The sequence below is a fragment of the Polyodon spathula genome, chromosome 20 (genome assembly GCF_017654505.1).
Source record: "Polyodon spathula isolate WHYD16114869_AA chromosome 20, ASM1765450v1, whole genome shotgun sequence".
Classification (NCBI taxonomy): Eukaryota; Metazoa; Chordata; class Actinopteri; order Acipenseriformes; family Polyodontidae; genus Polyodon; species Polyodon spathula.
In genome coordinates this window covers 20,043,901-20,069,916 of record NC_054553.1, presented here as the reverse complement: position 1 = coordinate 20,069,916, position 26,016 = coordinate 20,043,901, and the positions used below count along the sequence as shown (strand labels likewise).

Below are 26,016 nucleotides of genomic sequence, written 5' to 3'. Positions count from 1 at the left end.
CTGGGTTCAAATCCATCTTCTCAGGGCACAAGTAAAACGAGCTTGGTGCTCTCGACTGACCCCCTCCAGACATCACATGACAAACATCACACATTTCAGCACAGTATCTGCTAGATAGAGGCCCAGGAGTGAATGTCATGTATGTTTAGAGTACTGTTTATCCAATTGTAATGCAAATCAGTAAGGACATGCTGTAGGATAATTGAGGATATTAGAATAACTTCTGACATGTTTTCATAATATGTAAATAAGCAGTTGTCTTATAAATGCATTTCGCTTTTAGCCTTCTCTGTTAGAACATAAGAACATAAGAAAGGTTACAAACGAGAGGAGGCCATTTAGCCCATCTTGCTCATTTGGTTGTTAGTAGCTTATTGATCCCAGAATCTCATCCAGCATCTTCTTGAAGGATCCCAGGTTGTTGGCTTCAACAACATTATTGGGGAATTGGTTCCAGACTCCCACATTTCTTTCTGTAAAAAACTGCCACCTATTTTCTGTTCTGAATGCCCCTTTATCTAATTTCCATTTGCTGTTCTATTGCAAGAACTACTTTTGTGTGGCCTAGTTATAAATGTAATAAAACAAATTATGCTCAAAGAGCTTTTGTTTTCTTACATTACACTGCCTTGGAGTGGGCCCTTTACAATCCCAATAAGACTTTCCAGGGTGTGTATTGTTGTGAATTGACTCACTTTTCACAACTCACTGAGGTGATTCAAGGCACTCTGTCAGGGCGTATTGCATCAGTACATCTTGTTATACTGGGGGAAGAATGCCAATGATGGCATTTACATTGTTTTGAAATTGGTACACATGCTTCTGGAAAGGTGACAGCTGGGTCACAGTGCAGATTTGTCCTTCCTAACCCACAGGAGCACATGTGCCAATGCAGTGTTTCCGGTGGAATTCCCAGTGAACATTGGTATCTTAGCACTGCCAGGACACGAGCCTTCTCTCCCCTGACTGTATGACTTACTCTGCACACCACAAGGTGGTGCCTTTACTGGCGAGCAACTCTGGAACCCCAACATGACCTAGGTTTTAACAGGGCAGTATCTCATTCATGATTGACCTCAGAGTTAGAAGAGAAAGGGCTTGCTGTGTTCTGCTTAGAACTTGTTTATAGACCACTGATCTTGCCGAGTTTGAAATGGTAACCTGCATTGACATGGAAACCGGATGATGTTTACCAAGGCTAGCCTGCAGCAGAGTAATTACACACAGTAAGTACAAGAGCTGGATGAAGAGTAATTCATGTTAATAAAAAGGGCTTGTTGCTTTTAAATTCCAAGTATCTGTCCTGACCTGCATGACTCTTGAAAAGGAAGTGTCTCCAGTGACATTCGTTTGACATCTGACAAGCGGCAGGCAATATTTCAATAGCTTGATTGAGAGCGACCTAGCTTGGACCCAATCCAAGTGTAATGTAATCAGCTAAAAAATGGAGGAAAACTGATCTCCTTAGTCACTGAACAACAAGACACTGCAGGAATACTGATCCCCTTAGCCACTGAACAATGAGGTGCTGCAGCAACAGTGTTCCCCTTAGCCATTGAACAATGAGACACTGCAGGAACACTGATCCCCTTAGCCATTGAACAACGAGATGCTGCAGGAACACTGATCCCCTTAGCCACTGAACAATGAGATGCTGCAGGAACACTGATCTCCTTAGCCACTGAGCAACGAGGCACTGCAGGAACACTGATCTCCTTAGCCACTGAACAATAAGTCTCTGCAGGAACACTGATCCCCTTAGCCACTGAACAATGAGACTCTGCAGGAACATTGATCTCCTCAGCCATTGAACAACGAGATGCTGCAGTAACAGTGATCTCCTTAGTCACTGAACAACGAGGCACTGCAGGAACACTGATCCCCTTAGCCACTGAACAGTGAGATGCTGCAGGTTTTGATCTTTGGGGCACTGTGCCAGGAGATGAAACAACAATGAGTTCTGTTTGTTTGTTTTGAGTTTTAATATGTTGTTAAAATAATAAAAATGTGTGGATAAGCCCTTAAGTGCAGTCTTTGTTGTCGTCTGATTCCTGCCTGCTCACTTTACCACTAACGCGCTTCACTTTATAGAAATAAGAGCATAAGAACATTTACAAACGAGAGGAGGCCATTCGGCTCATCTTGCTCGTTTGGTTGTTAGTAGCTTATTGATACCAGAATCTCATCAAGCAGCTTCTTGAAGGATCTCAGGGTGTCAGCTTCAACAACATTACTGGGGAGTTGGTTCCAGACCCTCACAATTCTCTAAAAAAGTGCCTCCTATTTTCTGTTCTGAATGCCCCTTTGTCTAATCTCCATTTGTGACCCCTGGTCCTTATTTATTTTTTCAGGTTGAAAAAGTCCCTTGGGTCGACACTGTCAATACCTTGTAGAATTTTGAATGCTTGAATCAGATCGCGTGTAGTCTTCTTTGTTCAAGACTGAATAGATTCAATTATTTTATCCTGTCTGCATATGACATGTGTTTTTAATAATTCTGGTCACTCTTCTTTGCACGCTTCCTAGAGCAGCAATATCCATTTTGTAGCGAGGTGACCAGAACGGAACACAGTATTCAAGATGAGGTCTTACTAATGCATAGCACAGTTTTAACATTACTTCCCTTGATTTAAATTCAACGCTTTTCACAATATATCCGAGCATGTTGTTGGCCTTTTTTTTTATAGCTTCCCGACAGATGAAGACATTTCTATGTCAACAAAAACTAGTCTTTTTCATAGATTCCTTCTTCAATTTCAGTATCTCTCATATGGTATTTATAATGCACATTTGTATTGCCTGCGTGCAGTACCTTACACTTTTCTCTATTAAATGTAATTTGCCATGTATCTGCCCAGTTCTGAATCTTGTCTAGATAATTTTGAATGACCTTTGCTGCTGCAACAGTGTTTGCCACTCCTATTTTTGTGTCATCTGCAAATTTAACAAGTTTGTTTACTATACCAGAATCTAAGTCATTAATGTAGATTAGGAATAGCAGAGGACCTAATACTGATCGGAATGGAATGTTGGCATCCGAGTTGGCCTTCAACCTAGTGTGAAACATGGTGGCTGTCCTGGCCCACACTGAAATTGCTACCAGTGTTAGAAGTGACAATTCTGTGTGTTAATAAGAAGTACAGCTGCCCTGCCCTGTGCTTGCTGGAGGACATTGTCACCCTACATATTTGATGTAACTGATGCAGTCTGGTGAGAAGTGCTTTCCATTGTGACTTGGCACTCCTGAGCCTGTATACACACTCCAGCTGGCTCCTTCACCAAGTGCGGTCATTTTCAGGTCTCCTGCATGTTAAACATCGGCGCAGTAGCTAATGTTTTTTGCACCTGGGGTGTGTATTGTGGTAACTGCGTCCGATTCTGTAGGCATTCTATCATGAACAAATGAACAAAACCTCAGTCTGCAAATAGTAGGACAATGCTTACAAAGTTGTGCCTCTACAAAACTACAAAAAAATATTCAGCAAAGACTAGGATAAGGTTACAAAAAAATCATTATGCCGTCCCTGATGTACTATAGTTGGATTCATGTTCATCTTTTTACATCTTGTATACTTTTGATACAACGAGTTAATAATGCAAACCAGACAGAACTGCCAGTTCATTGTAAAAGGGCTTAACCCTGCTTTCCACATGTCTTTTTCTTTCCTACCTACTTATCAATTATTCACTCTTTTTTAAAAAAAAGGCAATTTCTAAAATAAAAAATAAAAACAGGCCCAGCACATGGGAGCTGATGGCTGGCTCTGGGAGGTTGTGTGGCAGGAAGCCACCTACAGTAAAGATGTCCCTGTTACTTCAAGATTCCTCCTTTGGCCATTTTATATTTTTACTGAATTTCTCAATAAAATACAAAAAAGTATATGAAACGCCTCTGTGTCTGATAACTATTATTGTGGGAAATTTGTTAGAACTTTTTTCCGTGAAATTCCATCAGGTAAATAAAGGGGCTAGATTACTGTATACAAAACCTAATAATAATAATAATAATAATAATAATAATAACTGTTTTATTAGTAATAAGGTAAGTTATTGTTAGCCAGTGCTTGGTGCTGTCTCCCATCCCTAATGCCACTCTCTCTCTCTCTCTCTCTCTCTCTCTCTCTCTCCCTCCCCGGGTTCCCTGCAGGTTCTCAGCCCTGCACCACGCCGCCCTCACAGGCACCACTGACCTCATCGCCCTGCTGCTGGAGGCCCAGGCCACTGTCGACATCAAAGACAGCAATGGTGAGAAGCCAAACCGGCCACGTTATCAGGAAAGGCCCTGTATCCTGTGAACATCTGGGTTACGGAATTAACTGAAACTTCAGAGGACACTAGTGTAGACCAGAGAACAAAATCAGCACACAGTTAGGCACAGTTCTGCATAACTGTCTCTGCTTGAGAAAGGACCAAGTGATCGGGGCATCAGGTTAGGGGTGAGGCTTGTGAGGGGAAGCACTCATGGTGGCTGACTAGCCAGTACCACTGTTCATGAGCCCTAAATTCACAGGCAGAGGAGATAATGAGATGTGCTGCAATGAGCTGTGATGGTGATTGGTGAACTGGTATAGTTTTTTTTGGTATGTGAACACATGTTTTTGGGAATGGCCTCATCAGTGTGAGAAGTTACCCAAACATAGTCTCATTGATTTGGATAGTTTGGGGGGTCACGCTAAGGGAGGCTTTTTATTGATAAATAGTACAGGATATGAGGATACAGGATGAGAAGTGATCAGACGGTTGAGTCTGAGTGCTCTGCGGTGTGACTCACCCTGCTTGTTGTTTCTGGTGCCCCTCAGGAATGAGGCCTCTGCACTACGCTGCCTGGCAGGGCAAAGCTAACTCCGTTCACCAGCTACTCCGCGCTGGCGCTTCTGTCAACCTGGCCTCCCAGGACGGGCAGATCCCACTGCACCTCGCAGCTCAGTATGGACACTACGAAGTGGTAGGTATACAACATAGTGGTATGCCTCTTTCACTCAGGTTTTAGGAGCTGGCTTCACAGACCCCGAGTTCAACTGAGCTATAATGTACAGGACAGTAAGTAGGCCAAGGTTCATGCTATTTGAGGTCTGTGGTACCAGCCATGAATATTAAATCATTGATAAATGTTTTCTGCTTTTTAGCTGATTTCAGCTCCCAAGCTTTCGCCTGACCTAGAATTCAGCTGTAGTACAATTTGTGCTTTGAGATGTCTCGAAATAGGTGATTCCATATCATATCGGCGTTAACTGATATGAAATGTATAGTAATACTGTTAAACAAATGTTTTGACTTTGTGTTTTCTATTATATTCAACGGCCTTTTAGTTTTTGATGCAAAAATGAATTGACTTGTTTTCTGTGTCATTATCAGGGGCCACACTAAAATACTATCACTTTATATTTTACTACTATATGGCATATGATGTGATTGAGTTTTTACATTCCTCCTTCCCTCTTTTTGTGTTTTCAGTCTAAGTCAATTTTTTAAGCCCCCTGAATTTTACATTGTGTGATTGTAATATTTTAATACTTGTGAAGAGGTTCTGAGACAACTTGTTTCTTTAAATACAGCTCAAGGGGAAGGTTATGCCTCAACAAGAGAAAGAAGGCGTAAATATTAGCTCAAAATGAAATGTAATGGCTAAAACATAAAAGTTTGGGAGATTTTGCTGGAACATGAGAGGACCTTATTGGAAAGAAAGACGTGGTGCATTTTCACAGGCCTTTTTGACAGGCCGTACTGGCACCAGGCTGTAAATCTTTAACCTCACAGCGTATCTGAATCTGTCCCTGAGACCGAACGAGGCTGCTGCAAAGGGGGCGGAGCAATCCAGGTTCAGTGAGGGAGGCCCAGGAGTGAATGGCTGGGGTGTTGAGGTTAGATTAAGATGTGCTTGCATAAGACCAGGACTGAATGTTAGATTATGGTGTACTTCTATCACCACTCATCGCACATGTCAGCAGTGTAATTGAATTCACACATTTTAAAAGAAATTAAAATTAGGAAAACAAGAATGTGGGCAAGATAGAAGCGTCTCTAACAGAAGCCATTCTTCACACACTGGGAGGTGAGACAAGTCTCCTAATGTGTACACAGAGATGAGATCCAACAGTGCAGGCTGTGGGCTCAGGCAAACAAAACATTATCAACTGCAAATATCAGACTGGGAGTCACTCGAATAGGGATTGTTTATGTGTTTGCCGGTTTGGTAGATTGCACACACGTTTGCATATTTGGCTCTCACAGTGAAGGGGGCCCCCATGTGGGGTTGAGGGTGACCCATCTAGAACATTAGAACATTAAACAGAATCCTAAAATCTGGTCAGTGTGCTTAAAGAGAGTACTCAGAGAATTGTTCCATATTTTTGGTTAAATAGTCTTTCAACCCTGTTAAAATACTGCAGTAATCCTAATATATTCTTGAGGTTAGATGTGGGTGGACTCAGTGCAGAGGCAATGTTTTTTTTTTTTCAGTTCAATTCAATTACATTACATTTAATCAGGATAAGAAACAATCTTGTTTTCAAGGCTGTCATGCTGGATGGCAGCTAGCAAAATTACAAACGGTGATAGAATAATTCAATCTCTAGTGTTACTGAAGACTCCATTGAGCTAACTAGGAGAATGTCTGCATGCTAACTGCTCTCTGACTCTCTCTCTCTCACTTCCCCTCTCTTTGCCCCTCTCTCTCACTCTCTGCCCCTCTCAAGCCTAATCCCAGAGCCCCGTTCTCACATTGCATCTGTCCAGACAAATTAGTTGTGGAATCCTTCAGCACATGCCGTGCATTTGAAAAGTTACTTAACAAGCAGACAGAAGATATGCTTGGAATTAACCTATATTCGGGTAGGGCCACTATGGGCCATGTGTAGGATGTAGCGAGGTATAGATACAGATATAGATTCTTAGAAGTGTCAAAATATGGTGCGTTCGCATTGGTGCAAGTTATCAAAATGTTCATCTGATTTCAATCATAGGCACATTTTAGTACATTTTTTTAAAAGACTGTTTTTTAATTCCGGTTGGCACTTTACTCTGGATCAGTCTTCATAGAGAAAAAAATAATCAGGTGTTAGTTTAAACTCATTAAAGATGAGCTTACAAAGCAAACCGTGAATGTAAAAATTGTATCTTTTTAACTGGACTTTACAACCAGGTTTTTGCTGTAGTCGTAACCTCGGTCCTTCTATTTTACATTCAGTCGTTACCTTGTTCCTTCTGTTTTTCAGTCGGAGATGCTGCTGCAGCACCAGTCTAACCCCTGCATCATAAATAAGGCGCGGAAGACGCCGCTCGACCTGGCATGCGAGTTTGGGAGGCTGAAGGTGAGTAGAACTGCCATGCTGTCAAGCCTCTTCACTCCTCCAGACACACAGGCCTTTTTAATGAGGGAATGAGGAACAGATATTGTACCTCTTCACTATTGGTAATAATGGTAACCCATCTGGAGATGTGTATATGGGCTGCATGGATGCACGTACGACAAGTTTTCATGTATCTAGGGATTTCGTTTTTTGACAAGGAGCCGAGGGTCCTCAATGATATATCATTAAACCTTTTAATTGTGCATCAAGCTTCAGCTGCTTTGTCATTACGTGGTGATTGTCAGTGCAACCTGCTTGATGAGCTTCATTAATCTGTGCCTGACGGGAGGAGATGAGCAGTGCTGAGTGTAGGAATGTTGGATATCAATAAGGGATCTGAAGGGCTAGATCACGCCAAGTCTTTCTGATTCGCTTTCATCAAGTTAGCCCCCTACTGTAGGTCATGAATGGAGAATTGTGCCATGAGGATGTGTGTAACAGAGGATTGACATCCAACATGCGTGCACGCTTTATGACTACTGCACTTTTTGCTTTGTAAGAGACTTCACTCTGTGCACTGTGAGGTTAATGTACGTGGTGCAAAGTCAATGCTGTAGGCTAAAGACTGTGTTCTCAAATCTCTGTGTTTGTCCCATCTGTTCACCCCAGCTAGTTAAACAAATCCTGTGTTTTTCAGGTATTGTTTATAAAATAAGAAGAGGTTTGCCTGTTGAGTTTTTCTTTATTCAAAAGCCCAACTCTGTAAGCTGCTCACTATGGTTTTGAAATTCACAGCATGGTAACCAAGGCTGTATAGACTGGTGAGCAGCTTTCAGCCAATCAGAGCTCCCATTTTGTTTGCTGTATGTCTCAACATAACAAACAAGCCCCATTCATGACATGAATATCAGTGCGGTTAAGGTCACTGGCTTGAAATAATAATACCTGAGGCACCATAAGGAGTTCCCTGTTAAGTCAATTGAAAACAGCCACAGCACAATTGGTCCCTGTGATAGAGCGCAAGCCCCTGCATATAATTTATTATTATTTGTTGTTCTTCCAGTTTGGCAGGTATAGGGTTAATGCTATCCCTGCCAAACACACTATGTCTGGGACTTAACTGATTCATTAACAATCAGTTAAACCCGGCCACAGGTGTATAAAAGGAGTAGTCTCCCCACTTGTGAGGGGGAACCCTGGGCAAGAAGCTCAGTGCAGCACAGCACCGCACACAGCACAGCACAGCACAGCACACAGCACAGCAGCCAAACAAAAAGGAAGGTCTACAATTATCCTTTATATTTCCCCAGACTGAAAACAGGTAGCTACCTCCAAACCATCCAGAGACTATTACATGCCAGTCCAGTGTTGCTGTGCGACAGCATCTACAGCTGTAGATGTTAACAATTCTAACAATTTTTTATGTAATTGCGCTGCCTGGGCTGTCCTGTATATAGTTGTAAAATATTTAAAGAAACAGTGCTGAATTTGTAAATAAACACACAGAAGAGTGCTTAACTTGCCTACTTTTGCCTCTGCCTGCTATTTTTCAACCATTACAACCACTACCTGAGACACTATCTCTTTTTAAAGAAAGTGCCAATGGACTTAGTAAAGGTATATTTTAATTGACTAGCTGGCTTTTGTTACTTATATATTACCAGTAAAGCAGCATAGAATAAAGTTATTGGACGAGAAGCGTCTGTGTATGGGTTCTGTCAATACCCGAAGCGTGTAACTGGACCTCAATCCATCTTCTTGAAGCAATACACATTTTCAACCTGTAGTATTTGCATTATGCAAATTTGCCTCACACAGTTCTTCCTTTTTTTTCTTTTCCTGTGCTTTTGGTCACGTAGTCTGCCAGGCAATCCTGCCCAAAGCAGAGGCTGCTGGGAGGCAACAGCAACATAGTCTGTTGTGTTGGGCTTGTTTAAGAAAAATAATACATTAGTGGTAAAGGTCAAAAGAAGGGCCCACCAAAAAATACACTGCTGGGGGCATTTTTAAAACAATTTGTTGTCCACTGAAGTGTTTTTTGCACTGGGTTTAATGGAGTGCATTGTATGGCAAATGCTATGAATTGAAAGTACAACATATACCTTTAATCATATTTTGATGGTTAAAAACATGAACACAGTCAATAGGGTGTTGAGCCAGCACTGGCCCTGATCCGACGTGACAGCAGCAACACTGCAAGGTATTGCAATTATTCTGGAAGGATACCGGACAGTGTGCCATGGTTACTGCCTCTTTGCCGCTTGGGAAATTTGCATACGAGACAAAACTGTAATGGAACAAACTCCTCACAAATGAAATGTGATGTAAAACTCATGTAAAGTACAGAGGTCAGAATAACTTTGAAGGACAATGTCTTCAATGTACTGTAGCTGTTTGTCCTGGAAGCCTGTAACAGTTGGATGCCCCTTGGCTCAGGGTTATACAGTCATTGGGATTCAGCCTCACAGTCTTCTCCGAGTGACACAAGGTTGTGCTGAATCACAGCCTGAAGATTGAATATTTTCACAGTGCTGTGGTGCAGTGCTGCCTGTGGGCACATTTCTTCAGGCTAGTCTGGTTTGTGCCTGTTTAGACACTTAGCTGGTGACAGGGCAGCATTGGAAAACAAATGAAGGCTATTAAAGTGTTTACAGCTAACAAAATAAATCCTTAAATCTTACCCTTTGTGCTGTTCCATGTCTGGTTTTGAAAGAAACACATGTTATAGCAAAAATTCGTTTTTTATTTTAAAACCTGTAGTACTCCACTTGGCTAACGAAGCCCCTGTTTGATATCAATGCAGTCAATGTTTTCAATACAAATGGGCAGTGGTGAGCAGGATCAAACAATTGTGACCATGTACAAAGATTATTAAAAATAGGACATGTGCACTGTGCAGACATTAGCACATGACTGTGTTTGCTAAGCCACAATCTTTACTGCAGGCAAATTCCTTCCATTTTACTGCCACTGATTCGAATACTGTACTATATTTGGTGTCCAGCCTTGCTTTGCACAGTTGGCTGATTCCTTGGACACTGAGTTGCTGCTCTTCATTTCCACCTAGTGGCATCAGCCTGCAAGGTCATCCATCAAGTATTAACACAAGCTGAGATGACCAAACCTATTTCACACGTAACCTGAGCAACCTGATACAAAACCGTGGCTCCAGAGGTGAAAGGCCCATTTTTAGGGCCCTCATTCACTGATCGTGTCCATGTGTCTGTCAGTGTCTTCATGGTAAACAAGATATCCAACTTCCTGTTACTAGTTACTCAGATATTTCTGTTTTACTTATATTTAGCCTACAACAGCATAGAATTAGGGGAGACATGGTTGAAGTCTTGAAAATCTTAAAAGGAGTTGACATAGTTACCCCAAACCAATACATTAAGCACAGTACAAAAATCAGGACCAGAGGACACAGCTGGAAATTAAATGGAGTTACAGGACAGAGGGAAGGAGACACTTTTTCACACAGAGAGTGGTGAAGGTATGGAATGGGCTACCTTGTCATGTTGTTGAAGCAGAATCACTTGGATCCTTTAAGACCCGACTTGACAAAGTTCTAAGATCGATCAGCTACTAGGAGCCGGGTGAGCTTAGATGGTAAATGTTCTTATGTTCTTTATTTGGCACTAATCTCGACCATACTTTTGTACTCGACCATACTTTTACACACCCTTGTCCTTCTGTAGGTTATTCGGATTTAATTTTGCTAGTCTGCTAAACTCTCTATTTTATACAAATGCGTTTATGAGGACCCTATGAATGTGCCTGCACTAGTTTCTCAATATTTGATGATTTGATCTGATTAAATGGTGGTCTTTTTTCTCTTCCGTTCTTTGTAAAGAATTTGACAAACAGCTGCCAAACTTTTTAATAAATGTACAGCTTTCTCTGAAAAAAAGATGTAAATATTTGTTGCGTTTTAAGTTGTTGGAAGAAGTAGCAGTTCAATCAGTCCACAGTGAACGCAAAAGGGTTTCCTGGAAGGACGATACATACATCTCTCAATCTGAACGCTGCACAGATTTAAAGAATTCAAACTAATGAAAACCAGGGACAATGACTGTGTATCCATCTGGAATGTGTTTAAATGAAGAATCTATTATCCAAACATAAACACACAGGGAAGTGCAGTAATGTGATTATTTGCATAGCAGGGGGAGCATGTTGCTGGTTGTTTATGTGTTAAAATAGCACACATCTGTACTGATTTATCTGAGAGTTTCATGCTCAATTACTTTTTACCAGGGTGATTACTCAGCGAGACTTGAAGTCTGATTTACAGTGAGGGCCTGTGTGAAACAACAGCAAATATAAATTAAATAAGACATAAAGCACATACCAATAGAGATTGTTAGTTTGAGTAACATAAAATAGTAAATCTTGTTGTGACTCTATTTAAAATGATTCAGGTAAGATATCTTTTATCAGTGTACTTTTATCATTTAAAATGTTTTTGACTGAGTCAGTTGTTGTATTGATGCCGTTTTTAACCACCTGCTGAATTTGCTGCATTTGAAAATCTTAAAATGGGTGATACAGTGTCATAACGAAACAGAGGAATTAGCTGTGGCTTCCTGGTGTTTCAAACTGCAGGGAGCAACAATTACCAATTGAAACATTGATAAAAAAGAATTGGCCCCAAAATCTGTACCACAGAGGACGCTCACATTTTAAATTGGAAACAGTTGCATTTTCTCTTGGTTAAGTATCTCTAGTGCTCCACTTCCAGCACCTCATATAACAGACACAACTGAAAACTTTATATATGCACTGCTACACAAAACCCCATTCCCTCTGACCTAGTATAGCTGCATGTTGCCATCAGGTAGCTGTTCATGCTGTTTGTCGTGAAGCCAGTGTTGTAGACACCCACTCATTCTATATTGGATGCAATCGAACAGTGCTTGTAATGTTTATTATTGGTATACAGTGGGGGCCATACCATATTGACACACTCTGTGGTTTCAGTCTTTAGCTGTCTGATTGTGATGTTACTAGTTAGTCAAATATCTCATTATCTGTTAAGGGCAAGTCACATTTTACTATTGGTCCAAAATAACTGTAAGTTGATTAAAGACTGGAGTCGAGGCTTTGAAAATGTAGCCCAGTCCCATGTGATGTGATTTTTTTGTTTGAAAGTATCTAAAGATTTTACTGCCAAAAATGCTTGATATGTTAAATTAGAAGTACTTAACTCATACGTTGTTTGATTATGATTACTTTATTTGAATTTTTATTATTGCAGATACTAAACATGCTCTGCAGAACACTCCACAGATATCTACTCACAATTTCTGCAGTGTTTTGCATATTTTCTCACTGATGTGACTGTGCAAATCTGCAGCTAGTCATGGGTCTCTTGCTGGTGGTAAAGTGAGGAAGACTTCAGTTTATTTGTGCATTTCCTTGACCTGCGCCACTGACAGATGGTGGACAGCTAGGGTAGCGGAATATAATGGGGAAATAGCATTGGTTTATATTTGTGCACATCAATTAAGAAGCAATATCTTCCTGAATGTGAAGGTGGTGTTATAACGGAATCTCATTTAAAATATGGTATGACCTCTTTTTGATTTAGCACAGCTTATACAAGTCATTTCTCATGTCCATTGGAAGTAGTGTTGCAGGGGGACAGGTTAATGCCAGCTAAACTTGGTCTGACTGCATTCTGCTATTGTAACAATGAGTTCCACTCTGGAGTTCTGTGGAGTGCGGTGCTATCAGTGTGGGCCGTGGTGGGATATTGGTGCCGGGAGGAATGAGCTCATTCATGCCAGCTAATCTCTCCCTGCTGGCGATGGCTGGAGCCAGGGCAGGGTGCGTCTCAGCAGCTGTGTCCAATCTGGGGATTAGCCATCTCCCAGCACAGCTCTGTCAGATAGCCAGGACTGAGCTCCAGTCCACCACCATATCATTGGCCTCAAATGTGCCAAACACACTCTGCAACACCAGATGTGATTTTCATCTCATCAGCAGTGTTGAGCTAAGAAACAGCCCACCAGGTGTTAGGTGCTGTTTCCCTTGGAGGAAAGCACTGCATATTTTATGTGATTTATTAAAAATCAAAATCTGACCTTCACAAACATGTTTCTGAAGAACTATTTGTCTACTACACTAGAAGTTTCTAAAATTGTTTCATTCTGTAGGATGATGCAACATTGTTGGTCATGGCTGTTTGTTGATAAACTGTTGATTAGTTCCTCTCAGTCCCTTTAAAAGAGCTGGTAAATGGTTTCACTCTGTGCTGATAGACTCTGCATTGTTGATTAGGTCCTCAGTGTGCCCTGCTCTCACAGCCCCTTCTCTCCCCTCCCCAGGTGGCTCAGCTGTTGTTGAGCAGTAACATGTGTGTGGCCCTGCTGGAGGGGGAGAGTAAGGACAGCTCGGACTCTGGCTCCAACACTCCCCTGCACCTCGCTTCCAGGAACGGACACAAGGACATCATCCGGTGAGAAAAACACTCTACCTGCTACCTACACGCCTTACTCTTCTTATCTGTCTACCTGCTTTGACATGGGCTGGCAGGACGGCACTGATTCAGATTGTTCTGGGGGGAGACGTTCTTCAGTGAGTACCACGACTGTGCAAATCTGCAGCTCGGTCTGTTCTCAGGGACTGTTCCTCGTGAAACTGCAGGAGTTTCACAGAGTACGGAAGCCTATGCCAACAAAGCGCCTTCTAGTATTAGCCTTTATTTCTATATTTCTTCAAAATTTGGGGGAATACATACATTAGAAGTATCAAATAATTCAAAGCAGTGTTAACCATATTTTAAAATCCATTGTATTACATTTATTAACATAGCTACCTGTTGTACTGAGAATATTTAGAGTTTGGTTCACATTAGGATATTCAAATGCTATATAGACTTCATGAAATAGATTTTATAACCTTTAAAATATAATATAGGTAAACATGTTTGCTTCCTTTTAAAATCTTGATTCCTTCTATTTCCTGGTTTAGCGCTTTTATGACTGTATTGCTGTCGTCGTGGTCTCATGTACTGCTACATTGATGGTATGCAGTAGCTGTCTATTGCTCTTCAGTGCACTGCACTCCCACAGTAGGCTCTGTGGCTCTGTGTGTGTTACAGAAGCCGGGCATATAGGGCAAGACATTTATTTTCCATCCATGTTGTTCCAATTACAAAGTTATAGCTGTATCAATCCTCCTGGACAGGATAGCTTACTGTGTGATGTATGAGACCACACCAGCCCTACAGCCTAGATATGGGAAGAATGTGTGTGACTGACACATTTACAATCTGTGTAACGATTTCCTTGTTGCTATTGAGCTGAGCATAGCACGATGCTGATGACCTGTCCAACCCGGTCATTATTTCATACACTTAACATCAGAACTCTATAAGGAGTGGGAGCGCCTGTGTTAGTCCCTGGTGTGTGTGGTCTAATCTCATTGACAGGGAGAAATCTGTACCACATGCATATAACACTTGCCAGGTAGTAAGAGTGAACCCTGGGGACAAGGAGGGTGTGGACATTTCTCCCTTTTACAGAACTGTGTCTTTCACAAGCAATTGCAACTCCTCCACGCTTTGTCTCCCCTTCTCATCCTTATAAAAGCTTCCCCAAGTAAAGTATAATAAAGCATAGTTAGCATTGGTTAGCATTGTAAAGCCCAGCGAGGTAGGGTGAAGTATATTAAAAACATTGCAAACCATTATAAACTATAATAAATGAATAGTGTAACCATGGGACAAGCATGCACATTTAGCGTGGTAAACTTTCATAAGGACAGGACCAGTCAGCGCTTTTCTCTGACTAGTGTGCTGTCAGCGCTCTGATATGATTAAGTTCTTTCTCTTGCTCTTCTTTTTTCTGCACTGATTGTCAGTAGGGAAGCACCCTTCAGCCTAGTTTCACCGACAATGACTCATGTCTACCATGTGCAATTATGGTGTATTTTGACTGTAGCTAATTTGCAAACCATAGGATAGTCTAGTTTAGGTGCATTATTGTCTCTGCAGATTACATTTAGGACTGAGAAAAAAAAAATGTTGCACTCATTCTATTGGGACTATACCCACATGAAAAAGGGCTTTTAGTGAAATCTGCCATCAAGTTATCAGATGATTCATTTTTCCTTATCTGGTACCAGTCAGCCTGCTCTTCACATTACTCAGTCTCTTTTCAAACTGTATGTGACAGATACTGTGTCCAAATGTGTGAAGTCACCCGTGTTTTGCGTTGATTTCCCTGCAGCAGTAAAAGTTCCCTGTGAGTGCGTTAATGCCTCAGCCCTTTGACACGGGGCCAGGAAAAGGATGTTCAGCGTAGATGCATTCCGCATGTAATACCATCCACATTCCTCAGGGACTGGCCAGATTCCTCTCGTCCTGGCTGTCTATGAACAGCATTTTTAAACCAGTTTTTGCACTGCTCGTATTTCTTAAGAATTTTAGCAGGTATGCAAAGGTACAAAAGATCTTCAGCACAAGAAAAGATGCAGGTTGGGTCTTTGTCAACCAAATGACTATCAAAATGTACCCTAGTTATGATTAAGCTCTCGTTTGGTACCTCAGCATGTTACATATTTACCCTGGATTAAAGTCTCGTTTCGTTTTGCGAGTCCTTTACAACATTCCGTTGTTACAACATTTGTCAGACCTGCATACAGTAGCGGAAGTGCCATAGCGAGGGAGAACGTGCACTTGAGATCAGATCGTTTTATGGTGATGTCTTCTAACTTAATCTCCCTGCCCTTTGACCAGAGCTTATGTCTGGATGCTCATGAGATAATCAAACAATCAGCCCTGAGGCACACTAGTTTGATTGGTGCAGGCCATGTTGGGAGCTGTAATGTGCATGTCATGCCTAAGTGGAAAGTAACAGTTTGTGGTTATTAATTTTTTTGTGAAATTTGAAAAGCAGGGTACATTTGTAATACCAAGGTACCAAACGATAGCTTTGTCTAAACAAAGGTACACTTCAATATTGGCACTAATACAGCATGTGGTGTCATCTGAAAAATGTGCTTCTTAACGAGAAAAAAACACACTGGGATACTTCCTCCAAATTGCTATTTTCCCTTTTACATGTAAAGGTGACTTAACTGAAATATGCCTATGAGTATTAAATGGGGCGCCACTGACTAAAGTACATTGTCCATGGTATATTTTCCTGTCACTTTGAACTAAATAAGTTCAACCCAAACTTAGCACCGCATGTTAATAAAAGCAGGTACCTTCAACAGTATTGCGCTAGTCGAAACCCTGGCTGAGTTTGTGGTTTAGCTGCATTTTCTTGTTACTCTGTAATAAATGCATTTGTATTTTATAATCTGACTGGAAAGAAGTTTGATGGGCTACCACTTGAATTAGTACACATCGCCCCAATCATACAGTATTAATTAAAAAAAATTAAATATAAAAATAATTTACCTCACTTCCACAATAGACTGTAAGCAATGTGGTAAGAAATGCAGCTGTCTGATGTAGTTGTGCATGAAACAGGTGTAGTAGAAAACTTTATTTCTGCAATAACATAATGTTATCACTGGATAAGCACTGCATGTACAAATACCACGTAGTTACGGGACAATTGCACAGAAATGAGAGAGGTGAACAGATGACAAAAATCTGTACATTTATAACATGATACACACCTTAAAGGAAGGGGCGAATCACACCCATTGTTAGTAAGTGATAAAATACTTTTTAAATCCTGGCCCCTTTAATCCACACACCATCTCCCAGATATCCTTAAGCCATGTTTATTCTCCTGGTTAAACCAGTAGCTATTACAGTGGTCTTTCCTAATTTTACCATGCTGTCTGTGACATCACAACAAATTGTCTTTTGTCGGCATAAAATTCTAATTCCAATTTGTGATTTTTGTATTGACCTGTTAAAAGGCAGTGCAGTCACATGTTTACTCAGCATTAGAACCATTAACAATATAAATTGCTGCAAAATTTGAAAATACATATTTTCGGGGTATGTTGATTATGTCTGTTCAATAAAGTGATTGGCTTAAATGCTACTATTATTTATATCTAGGACTCTTTTCTAATCAAAACGTTTCTATTTATCAGAGTAAAAATATACACAATGTTGTCTTAATGTCAATATATTGATTTACCATTCTCTTATTGTGTTTTTGTCTGCTGTTTTAACTTGTCAAATTGTTAATAATGAGTATAAATTGAATAGGCATCAGCTTTTTAATTACCAGATGTGTTTTACAACAAGAACACTGAATTTGAATGAAGTAAGTAGCATGCTCACTGTTGGATAGGAAAACGCAATGCTGTCATTTGAATGAAGTAGGTAGCGTGCTCACTGTTGGATAGCACAATGCAATGCTGTCATTTGAATGAAGTAGGTAGCGTGCTCACTGTTGGATAGCAAAATGCAATGCTGTCATTTGAATGAAGTAGGTAGCGTGCTCACTGTTGGGTAACACAATGCAATGCTGTCATTTGAATGAAGTAGGTAGCGTGCTCACTGTTGGATAGCACAATACAAAGCTGTCATTTGAGTGAAGTAGGTAGCGTGCTCACTGTTGGGTAACACAATGCAGTGCTGTCATTTGAATGTGTCTTCTGCACTGTGCCCTCAGGCTGCTGCTGAAGGCAGGGATCGACATCAACAGAACAACCAAGTCAGGGACCGCTCTGCACGAAGCAGCTCTCTATGGGAAGACAGAGGTGGTGCGTCTTCTGCTTGACGTAAGTGTGATGTGACTGCTGCCAGGGCTCTGTCAATTACACCCTGCCTCTAGTAACACTGGCTTCAATTCTGAAAGAGAGTCATTGAAGCCACTTAATTACACAATGGGATTTGTTTGTGATCATTGATCTGCTCAATTTCAAAGTAGACACTTTTGATCAACCAACATCACCATCATGGAATCAGGCTTGGGGGCTTCCAGCAAGAGGGGGAATCTGCAGTGCTGATGGGGCTGAATGAATTGCAATCACACCTAACACATTGCCTTCACCCAGCCTGTTTGAACCACTCACAAGTATCTGGGAGATATGTTTATATGATCCTTTTCATGTGCTCAAAATCTTTCCAGCTGCATGACTGGCCGTTGCGGGTGCAGATGTAGAATGGGTTCACTTCCCAATTTGCAGGTCAAAGATTAGCATTCAAGTGAATTAGTTAATGAATGGCCTTCAATGTGCTCCAGATGTCACGGCTCATCTTGTTTCATACAGCATCTAGATTCATACAGCTTAGCACTAGACGGTTTGTGTTTCAGCTAAAACTTGTATTCGGGCCTGCCATGGCTAGGCTTGGTTTATGCATTTATTCACCTGTTTCCACTCTAACCCCCCGCCCAAGCCAAGTGCATATTTCAAACAGCAGATTTCTTTCCCTTTTTAATTAATCTTCACCACAGTTAAAAGCCCTGGGAGATTATAAATATAGTGTACTATTGTTCTGATGGAAGTTGGGGGCTTTCTAAATCCACTCTCTTGCAGGGTTCTGCTTTGACCGAGATGAGAGCTACATTACAGACAGCCTTCCTAATCCAGTCGAGGCTTGCAGTGGATACACTGAGATTAAATAGGCTTGTTTTACTGTCCTTGGTTTTCATTTGGGACGGCAGCGTGCAAGCACTGTTTGCATAGGATTAGTCTCTGTGTTTCAGTCCATATTCTTTCAAATAAATCCTTACTCCCAGTACTGGAAGGTTTTACCAGGATTTACCACATGGCTTTATAAGACTGCCACTGTTGTTTTCATCATTAAAGCAAGGGCCCTTTCTGAAACATCTCAAGCAGTATCTGTGAGTGTCTGCAGTGTATTTAAAGCTTGTAAAATGACAGGGTTTAAACAGTATTTATATCCTCTACTATGTTAGATCAATTTAAATGACCCATACTTGTGCACAATAGTTATGTGTATATGGAAAACATTTCAAATAGATACTGAATGTGGTTTAGCCTCACACTGTACACATATATACTACTGTACAAACACTAAGGGTAGCACCTGTATTGATATGAATATTCTCACAAGGGTTACACAGTTCAGAAACATTGGAATCAGGATTAGCAATGTTAAGGCGGCAGTATCAGTCTTGCCACCTTGTAGAGCATTGTAAAGTTTGTATTGTCTGGTCTAGCAACATTTCAGCTTCAGTTCGAGGGCTCATTTCTAATGCACCACGCCTAAATAATAATAATAATATTATTATTATTATTATTATTATTATTATTATTGTTATTATAGTTATTGTAATTATTATTCCTGGCAGGCTGGAATTGATGTGAATATTCGCAACACCTACAGCCAGACCTCCCTGGACATTGTGAACCAGTTCACCACATCCCATGCCAGCAAGGAGATCAAGCAGCTGTTGAGAGGTAAGTGGAGCTGGCCTGCCTACTTCATCTTGTGCTTTATAAGGAGCTAGCGCTGAAGAGGTTACTTTCAAGTTTATTCTTATAGGTTTTTATTTTAAAAAAAAAATTGTAATGGTGTTTATACAGGAATTAGACATGAAATCACAATGCTTAGAGTGCCAGTCTGTACAGTTCATGAAATACTTTATAAATTCATCACAATACTTAGAGTGCCACTCTGTACAGTTTATGGTGTTTCTGTGAACAATAGAAAACAAGAGTTGGTTGGTTGGCTTTTTTATGCGTTTGTTTCCTGGTAAGTGTATGCACTGTTAAGACCAAAGTTGTGTGTCTATGGTCTGCTTGCCTTTTATCTCTAGTAACACTGTAAAGGCAGCACTGTACAGTCTGGGCTGTAATTTCAGAAGCAGCTGTGTGCACCGGCTGTTATTCTCAAATCATGGGTTTTGGTCAATGTTTGGAGCTAAAGACCTCCTCCCTTCACTAAAACAACATTCAGAGGAGATTTGCTTTCTAATTCAGCTCTAGGTATTTTTGATGTAAATCCTTTGATATTTTAAACAACGTGATGATCAGCAGCAGTATCAAAGCTGGAGTTGAAGACCAGCAAGCATTAGCCATTCAGAAAGGTTTTGTAATTCTCAGTGTTTATGGTGCCATTTCACTAGTCCTAATAATTACTTGCTATGTTAATGAACTAGTAAACCCTTGAAAACGAGTAAATCCATTGTGGTGCATTAACCCTTTGCAGTCCATTTATTCAGCGCTTGTCAGGAGAGTCAGGTCCAGTTTATTTTCACACGCACTGTTTATTTTACACGCACTGTTTAATTAATTTTTTTTCAGAGTAAAACAGGTTTAAAAGGCATTGAATTGCAAAAGAACACATAGTACTGTACAGCCAAGCCCCACCCCTTGTTCGCTGTATTTTTCACATATCTCTTTATAGACGTGCATAGTGATAAATCCTCTCCTGATAACTCGTTTTATCACCAAACTTCTCAATAATGTGATCCAGGTCATTATTTTATTACTATATCATCTCAAAAAGCTCTGTAAATGTCAGTGATATTCTTTGAGCGCTGGATGCAGAAGCAGCTACCTCCTTTGTTATGTCTGTGTTATCTCTGTAATGCATGGGGCTATGAGATACACCCTTTTTTCGGTTTCATTCAGCTCCTATCAGTCTCACTCGGCCATTGAAAGGTTTTCTCTGCTTTTTCTGGGAAAAAAAACGACTAGAGGCCTGTGCTTTACATCTTTTTGACTGGCAAGGGAAAATCGTAATGTCAGACTGGGTCCCACATAGGACCGAAAAGGGTTAACAGTACATTAAGTTGCCATGTCCCACAATCATTTCAACATGATCTTGGTGTCTGTTCATTACCATTGTTCAACCCCAGCATGCGGGAGATTCAATGAAAGCATTGAATGAAAACATTCAAACTACAACTGCATAATTGCCCTGTTCTATGGTGACATTCAGTCTGACTGGTTTCTAGTGGCACTGTGTTTTAAGTGAAGGCCTTGTGGAGCTTGCTATTGCAGTGGTGTGTTAGGGGGTGAAATGGGGAAGCAGCACAGGTCATACAGTGGAGCCTCTGTGGAAGCAGCACAGGTCATACAGTGGCGCCTCTGTGGAAGTGCAGCACAGGTCATACAGTGGAGCCTCTGTGGAAGCAGCACAGGTCATACAGTGGAGCCTCTGTGGAAGCAGCACAGGTCATACAGTGGAGCCTCTGTGGAAGCAGCACAGGTCATACAGTGGAGCCTCTGTGGAAGCAGCACAGGTCATACAGTGGAGCCTCTGTGGAAGTGCAGCACAGGTCATACAGTGGAGCCTCTGTGGAAGTGCAGCACAGGTCATACAGTGGAGCCTCTGTGGAAGCAGCACAGGTCATACAGTGGAGCCTCTGTGGAAGCAGCACAGGTCATACAGTGGAGCCTCTGTGGAAGCAGCACAGGTCATACAGTGGAGCCTCTGTGGAAGTGCAGCACAGGTCATACAGTGGAGCCTCTGTGGAAGTGCAGCACAGGTCATACAGTGGAGCCTCTGTGGAAGTGCAGCACAGGTCATACAGTGGAGCCTCTGTGGAAGCAGCACAGGTCATACAGTGGAGCCTCTGTGGAAGCAGCACAGGTCATACAGTGGAGCCTCTGTGGAAGTGCAGCACAGGTCATACAGTGGAGCCTCTGTGGAAGTGCAGCACAGGTCATACAGTGGAGCCTCTGTGGAAGTGCAGCTTGCCGTCAAGACAGGCAGCAGGCAGAGCAGGAGAAGCTGGACTCAGATGCTTAACAGGGCATATTCATCCAAGCTGATCTGAGTAAGCTGGCAGGGAGCACACGGACACCCGCTCCCCTCAAGACCAGTGCTGTTTTATACATGTGGACAATCAAGCATCCAATTTCTCCTCACCACATTCTCTCAGGGGGTTGGCCCAGGGATTTGGCATTTTAACCATATAACTGCCAAATAAAACTGCCCTGCCACACTTCCCCTATGTATTCAGCATAATGAAATGTCACTTGAAATAAAGTTTTTCCAATTAGTACATGTCAAATGATGTTTGATATTACTATGAACAGGTTTCCAGTCTAGTAGCATATTTTCTTTGTGTATTTATGTATGTGTTTGTGTGTGTATGCGTGTGAATGTGTGTCAGATTTAATATTTGCTTGAAAATCTGCCTAAGTGGTTTACGTAGTTTAACAACAAAGCAAAACAGAACCACCAATTGAACTGTAAAAAGCAAAAGATGGAGCTGTTTGATATAAACACATTTTATTGACACATCAAGCACATCGCATGATGAGGGTGTTTCGTTCCTCTGTCTCTCTTCCACATCAGAATCTGCAGGCTGCTGGGAAATAAAAACAGCGTGCCGCTTGTTTGCACATGCAGAACACAGACTTGTGATTAAACACTCAGCCATTCATCAGACTTTTATTATTGAACTGGTTGAGAACCCCATTGAGAAAACAAGACGATGCCATCAGTTTCTCACTGCAGGATGTTATTGCCTCTGACCATTCTGCACCCCCTTGGTTTATGAACCCTTTATATATTTATATATATATAAGTACTGTGCAAAAGTTTTAGGCAGGTGTGAAAAAATGCTGTAAAGTAAGAATGCTTTCAAAAATAGACTTGTTAATAGATTATATTTATCAATTAACCAAATGCAAAGTGAGTGAACAGAAGAAAAATCTGAATCAAATCCATATTTGGTGTGACCACCCTTCAAAACAGCATCAATTCTTCTAGGTACACTTGCACAAAGTCAAGGATTTTGTAGGCATATAGTCAGGTGTATGATTAAACAATTATACCAAACAGGTCAATATGTAGGTTGAAATACAATCATTAACTGAAACAGAAACAGCTGTGTAGGAGGAATAAAACTGTGTGAGGAACAGTCAAACTCAGCTAACAAAGGTGAGGTTGCTGAAGACAGTTTACTGTCAAAAGTCATACACCATGGCAAGACTGAGCACAGCAACAAGACACAAGGTAGTTATACCGCATCAGCAAGGTCTCTCCCAGGCAGAAATTTCAAGGCAGACAGGGGTTTCTAGATGTGCTGTCCAAGCACTTTTGAAGAAGCACAAAGAAACGGCAACACTGAGGACCGTAGACGCAGTGGTCGGCCAGGGAAACTTACTGCAGCAGGTGAAAGACACATCATGCTTACTTCCCTTCCCAATCGGAAGATGTCCAACAATGCCATCAGCTCAGAATTGGCAGAAAACAGTGGGACCCTGGTACACCCATCTACTATCCGGAGAAGTCTGGTCAGAAGTGGCCTTCATGGAAGACTTGCGGCCAAAAACCCATACCTCTGACGTGGAAACAAGGCCAAGCGACTCAAATATGCACAAAAACACAGGAATTGGGGTGCAGAAAAATGCAGCAGGTGCTCTGGACTGATGAGTCAAAATTTGCAATATTTGGCTGTAGCAGAAGGCAGTTTGTTCGCCGAAGGTACACGAGTGAGTGTCTGCAGGCAATAATGAAGCATGGTGGAGGTTCCTTGCAAGTTTGGGGCTGCATTTCTGTAAATGGAGTTGGGGATTTGGTCAGAATTAATGGTCTCCTCAATGCTGAGAAGTACAAGCAGATACTTATCCATCATGCAATACCATCAGGAAGGCATCTGATTGGCCCCAAATTTATTCTGCAGCATGACAACGACCCCAAACATACAGCGAAAGTCATTAAGAACTATCTTCAACATAAAGAACAAGAAGGAGTCCTGGAAGTGATGGTATGGCCCCCACAGAGCCCTGATCTCAACATCATCGAGTGTATCTGGGATTACATAAAGAGAGAAGCAACTGAGGCTGCCTAAATCCACAGAAGAACTGTGGTTAGTTCTCCAAGATGTTTGGGCCAACCTACCTGCCGAGTTCCTTCAAAAACTGTGTGCAAGTGTACCTAGAAGAATTGGATGTTTTGAAGGTCAAAGGGTGGTCACACCAAATATGAATTTGATTTAGATTTTTCTTCTGTTCACTCACTTTGCATTTTGTTAATTGATAAACATAATCTATTAACATGTCTATTTTTGAAAGCATTCTTACTTTACAGCATTTTTTCACACCTGCAAAACTTTTGCACAGTACTGTGTATGTGTGTGTGTGTGTGTGTGTGTGTGTGTGTGTCTCCTTTCTCAACCTAGCCACCATTGGACTTTATACCACATAAAATAAAATAAAACCACAGTTCAGCACAATTTGGTGTAGAAAGTGTCCCACATTAAAAGCATCGCAAAGGGTAATGAAGCATGATTAAAGCATGGAAAATTAATAGGTAAGCATTTTAAAGCCCTAAGAGGTATGGTAAAGCAAATTTTTAAGTATTAAAAATACTAAAGTATTACTACTATGGTAGCGTAATAGAACCATGGGAAAAGCACAGGAAAACTGCTAAAATAAAGTGTAGTAAACTTTTATAAGGGGGGGGGGGTCTCTAAAGAACCAGGGCTGAGCTCAAGCATTTCTTACCACACACCCCTCAAGGCCTGTCAGTATCAGGGCCGAGGACACTGTTCCCTCAGTGCAATCCCCACTAACACTGCCCCTGTCTCCCCTCACAGAGGCATCAGGACTCCTGCAGGTGCGAGCGCTGAAGGATTACTGGAACATCCACGACCCCACTGCCCTCAATATCCGAGCAGGCGACATCATCATGGTATGCTGGTGTCTGTGTGTGTGTGTGTGTGTGTGCTTGTGGGGGGCTATAGTGTTCTCTTTAGCGGCCTGGTTCACCGCTCTGAATCCTGCTGTTCTGTGCTGACTTGCACAGACTGAGCCTCCACTACAGACAGCTTTATCAACCTTCACTAGAATTCAACTCTATCCTTAGGATTAGAAGAGGAGTTGCACTTTCATAATGGCATTTCTGGGTGTATTTTTCCGCGTTAGTAAATGCTGACTGAAATCTCCAGAGTTCCTTTCCCTCTGCATCACAAATGATGTTCAGACCCACACTCACTGTTAATCATAGGTGACACTTTAACAAGGTAATGCTGGGGGCTATGCAACACTTTGTAGACAAGTAATTTTAAGATCTCTTACGTGGTTAACTATACAGTAATTCCAGCAGACAGGCTACAACGGCACCTTTTTATGAATCATTCTGTCACAGAGGTGCAGTTAAGTGGGTGTCAAGTCAAGAGGATGAAATCTCTTTTCTTTTTAGTTCCGAGTTGTACTTCTATATAAATGTGTTGTAAATGTTCCGCTATGTCTCTAAGGCTGCAATCCTACTTGGCAGTAGTCCCTCCTAGGGAAGGCTTTAGTGGCAGCAAGAGAGTTTAGTTTAGTTTTAGTATGTCAACTTTATTTTTAAGAGTGCCCTGGAATAACTTGATAACCCACAATTTGCATCAAATTAGCAACCCAGTGCAATGTTCTGGAAACTGAAATGTTTGTGTGTTATCGAGTTTTCCCACCACATCTTTTTTAATTGTACAAGAGAACATTAAAAAAAATATGAAGTGAATCTTAAACTGCGGGATATCAAGTTTTTTCCTTTCCTCCACTAATTTGGATTGTTTTCAATGGTTATAGAGTGAGTGGTGAGCTAAACAGTTAATGTGACTTTGGGATGTAGCATAAAGTGAGAAGGTTTCTTTGTACTGTAACTAAGTTGTACACTGTGTTCCAGATACAAAGCATGGTAGCACAGTACAAAACTCTGCTATGTGTATGTTTATAGCTTTCTTTTTTAATTATTACCATGTGTTGTACAAGTACAGTGTGGTAGACTGGGTGTTCAAAAGAAGCGCTATTAAAGTTCTAATTTTAATCAATTTCAAGTTCCACACCAAAGCAGGCATTTTTCTTATCATGAGTTCAGTGTTTTAATGTGTAG

General features: G+C 41.3%; 1 protein-coding gene across 1 annotated transcript in view; it reads left to right on the top strand.

The window, feature by feature from the left end:
* Nucleotides 1-26,016, top strand: part of LOC121295735 (caskin-2-like) — a 118,264-nt gene that overhangs the window by 65,242 nt on the left and 27,006 nt on the right. Inside the window, 7 exon segments of the mRNA XM_041220734.1 lie at nt 4,148-4,245; nt 4,800-4,945; nt 7,215-7,310; nt 13,619-13,749; nt 17,882-17,990; nt 19,529-19,637; nt 24,737-24,831. Coding sequence (XP_041076668.1) covers nt 4,148-4,245; nt 4,800-4,945; nt 7,215-7,310; nt 13,619-13,749; nt 17,882-17,990; nt 19,529-19,637; nt 24,737-24,831 — 784 coding nt within the window.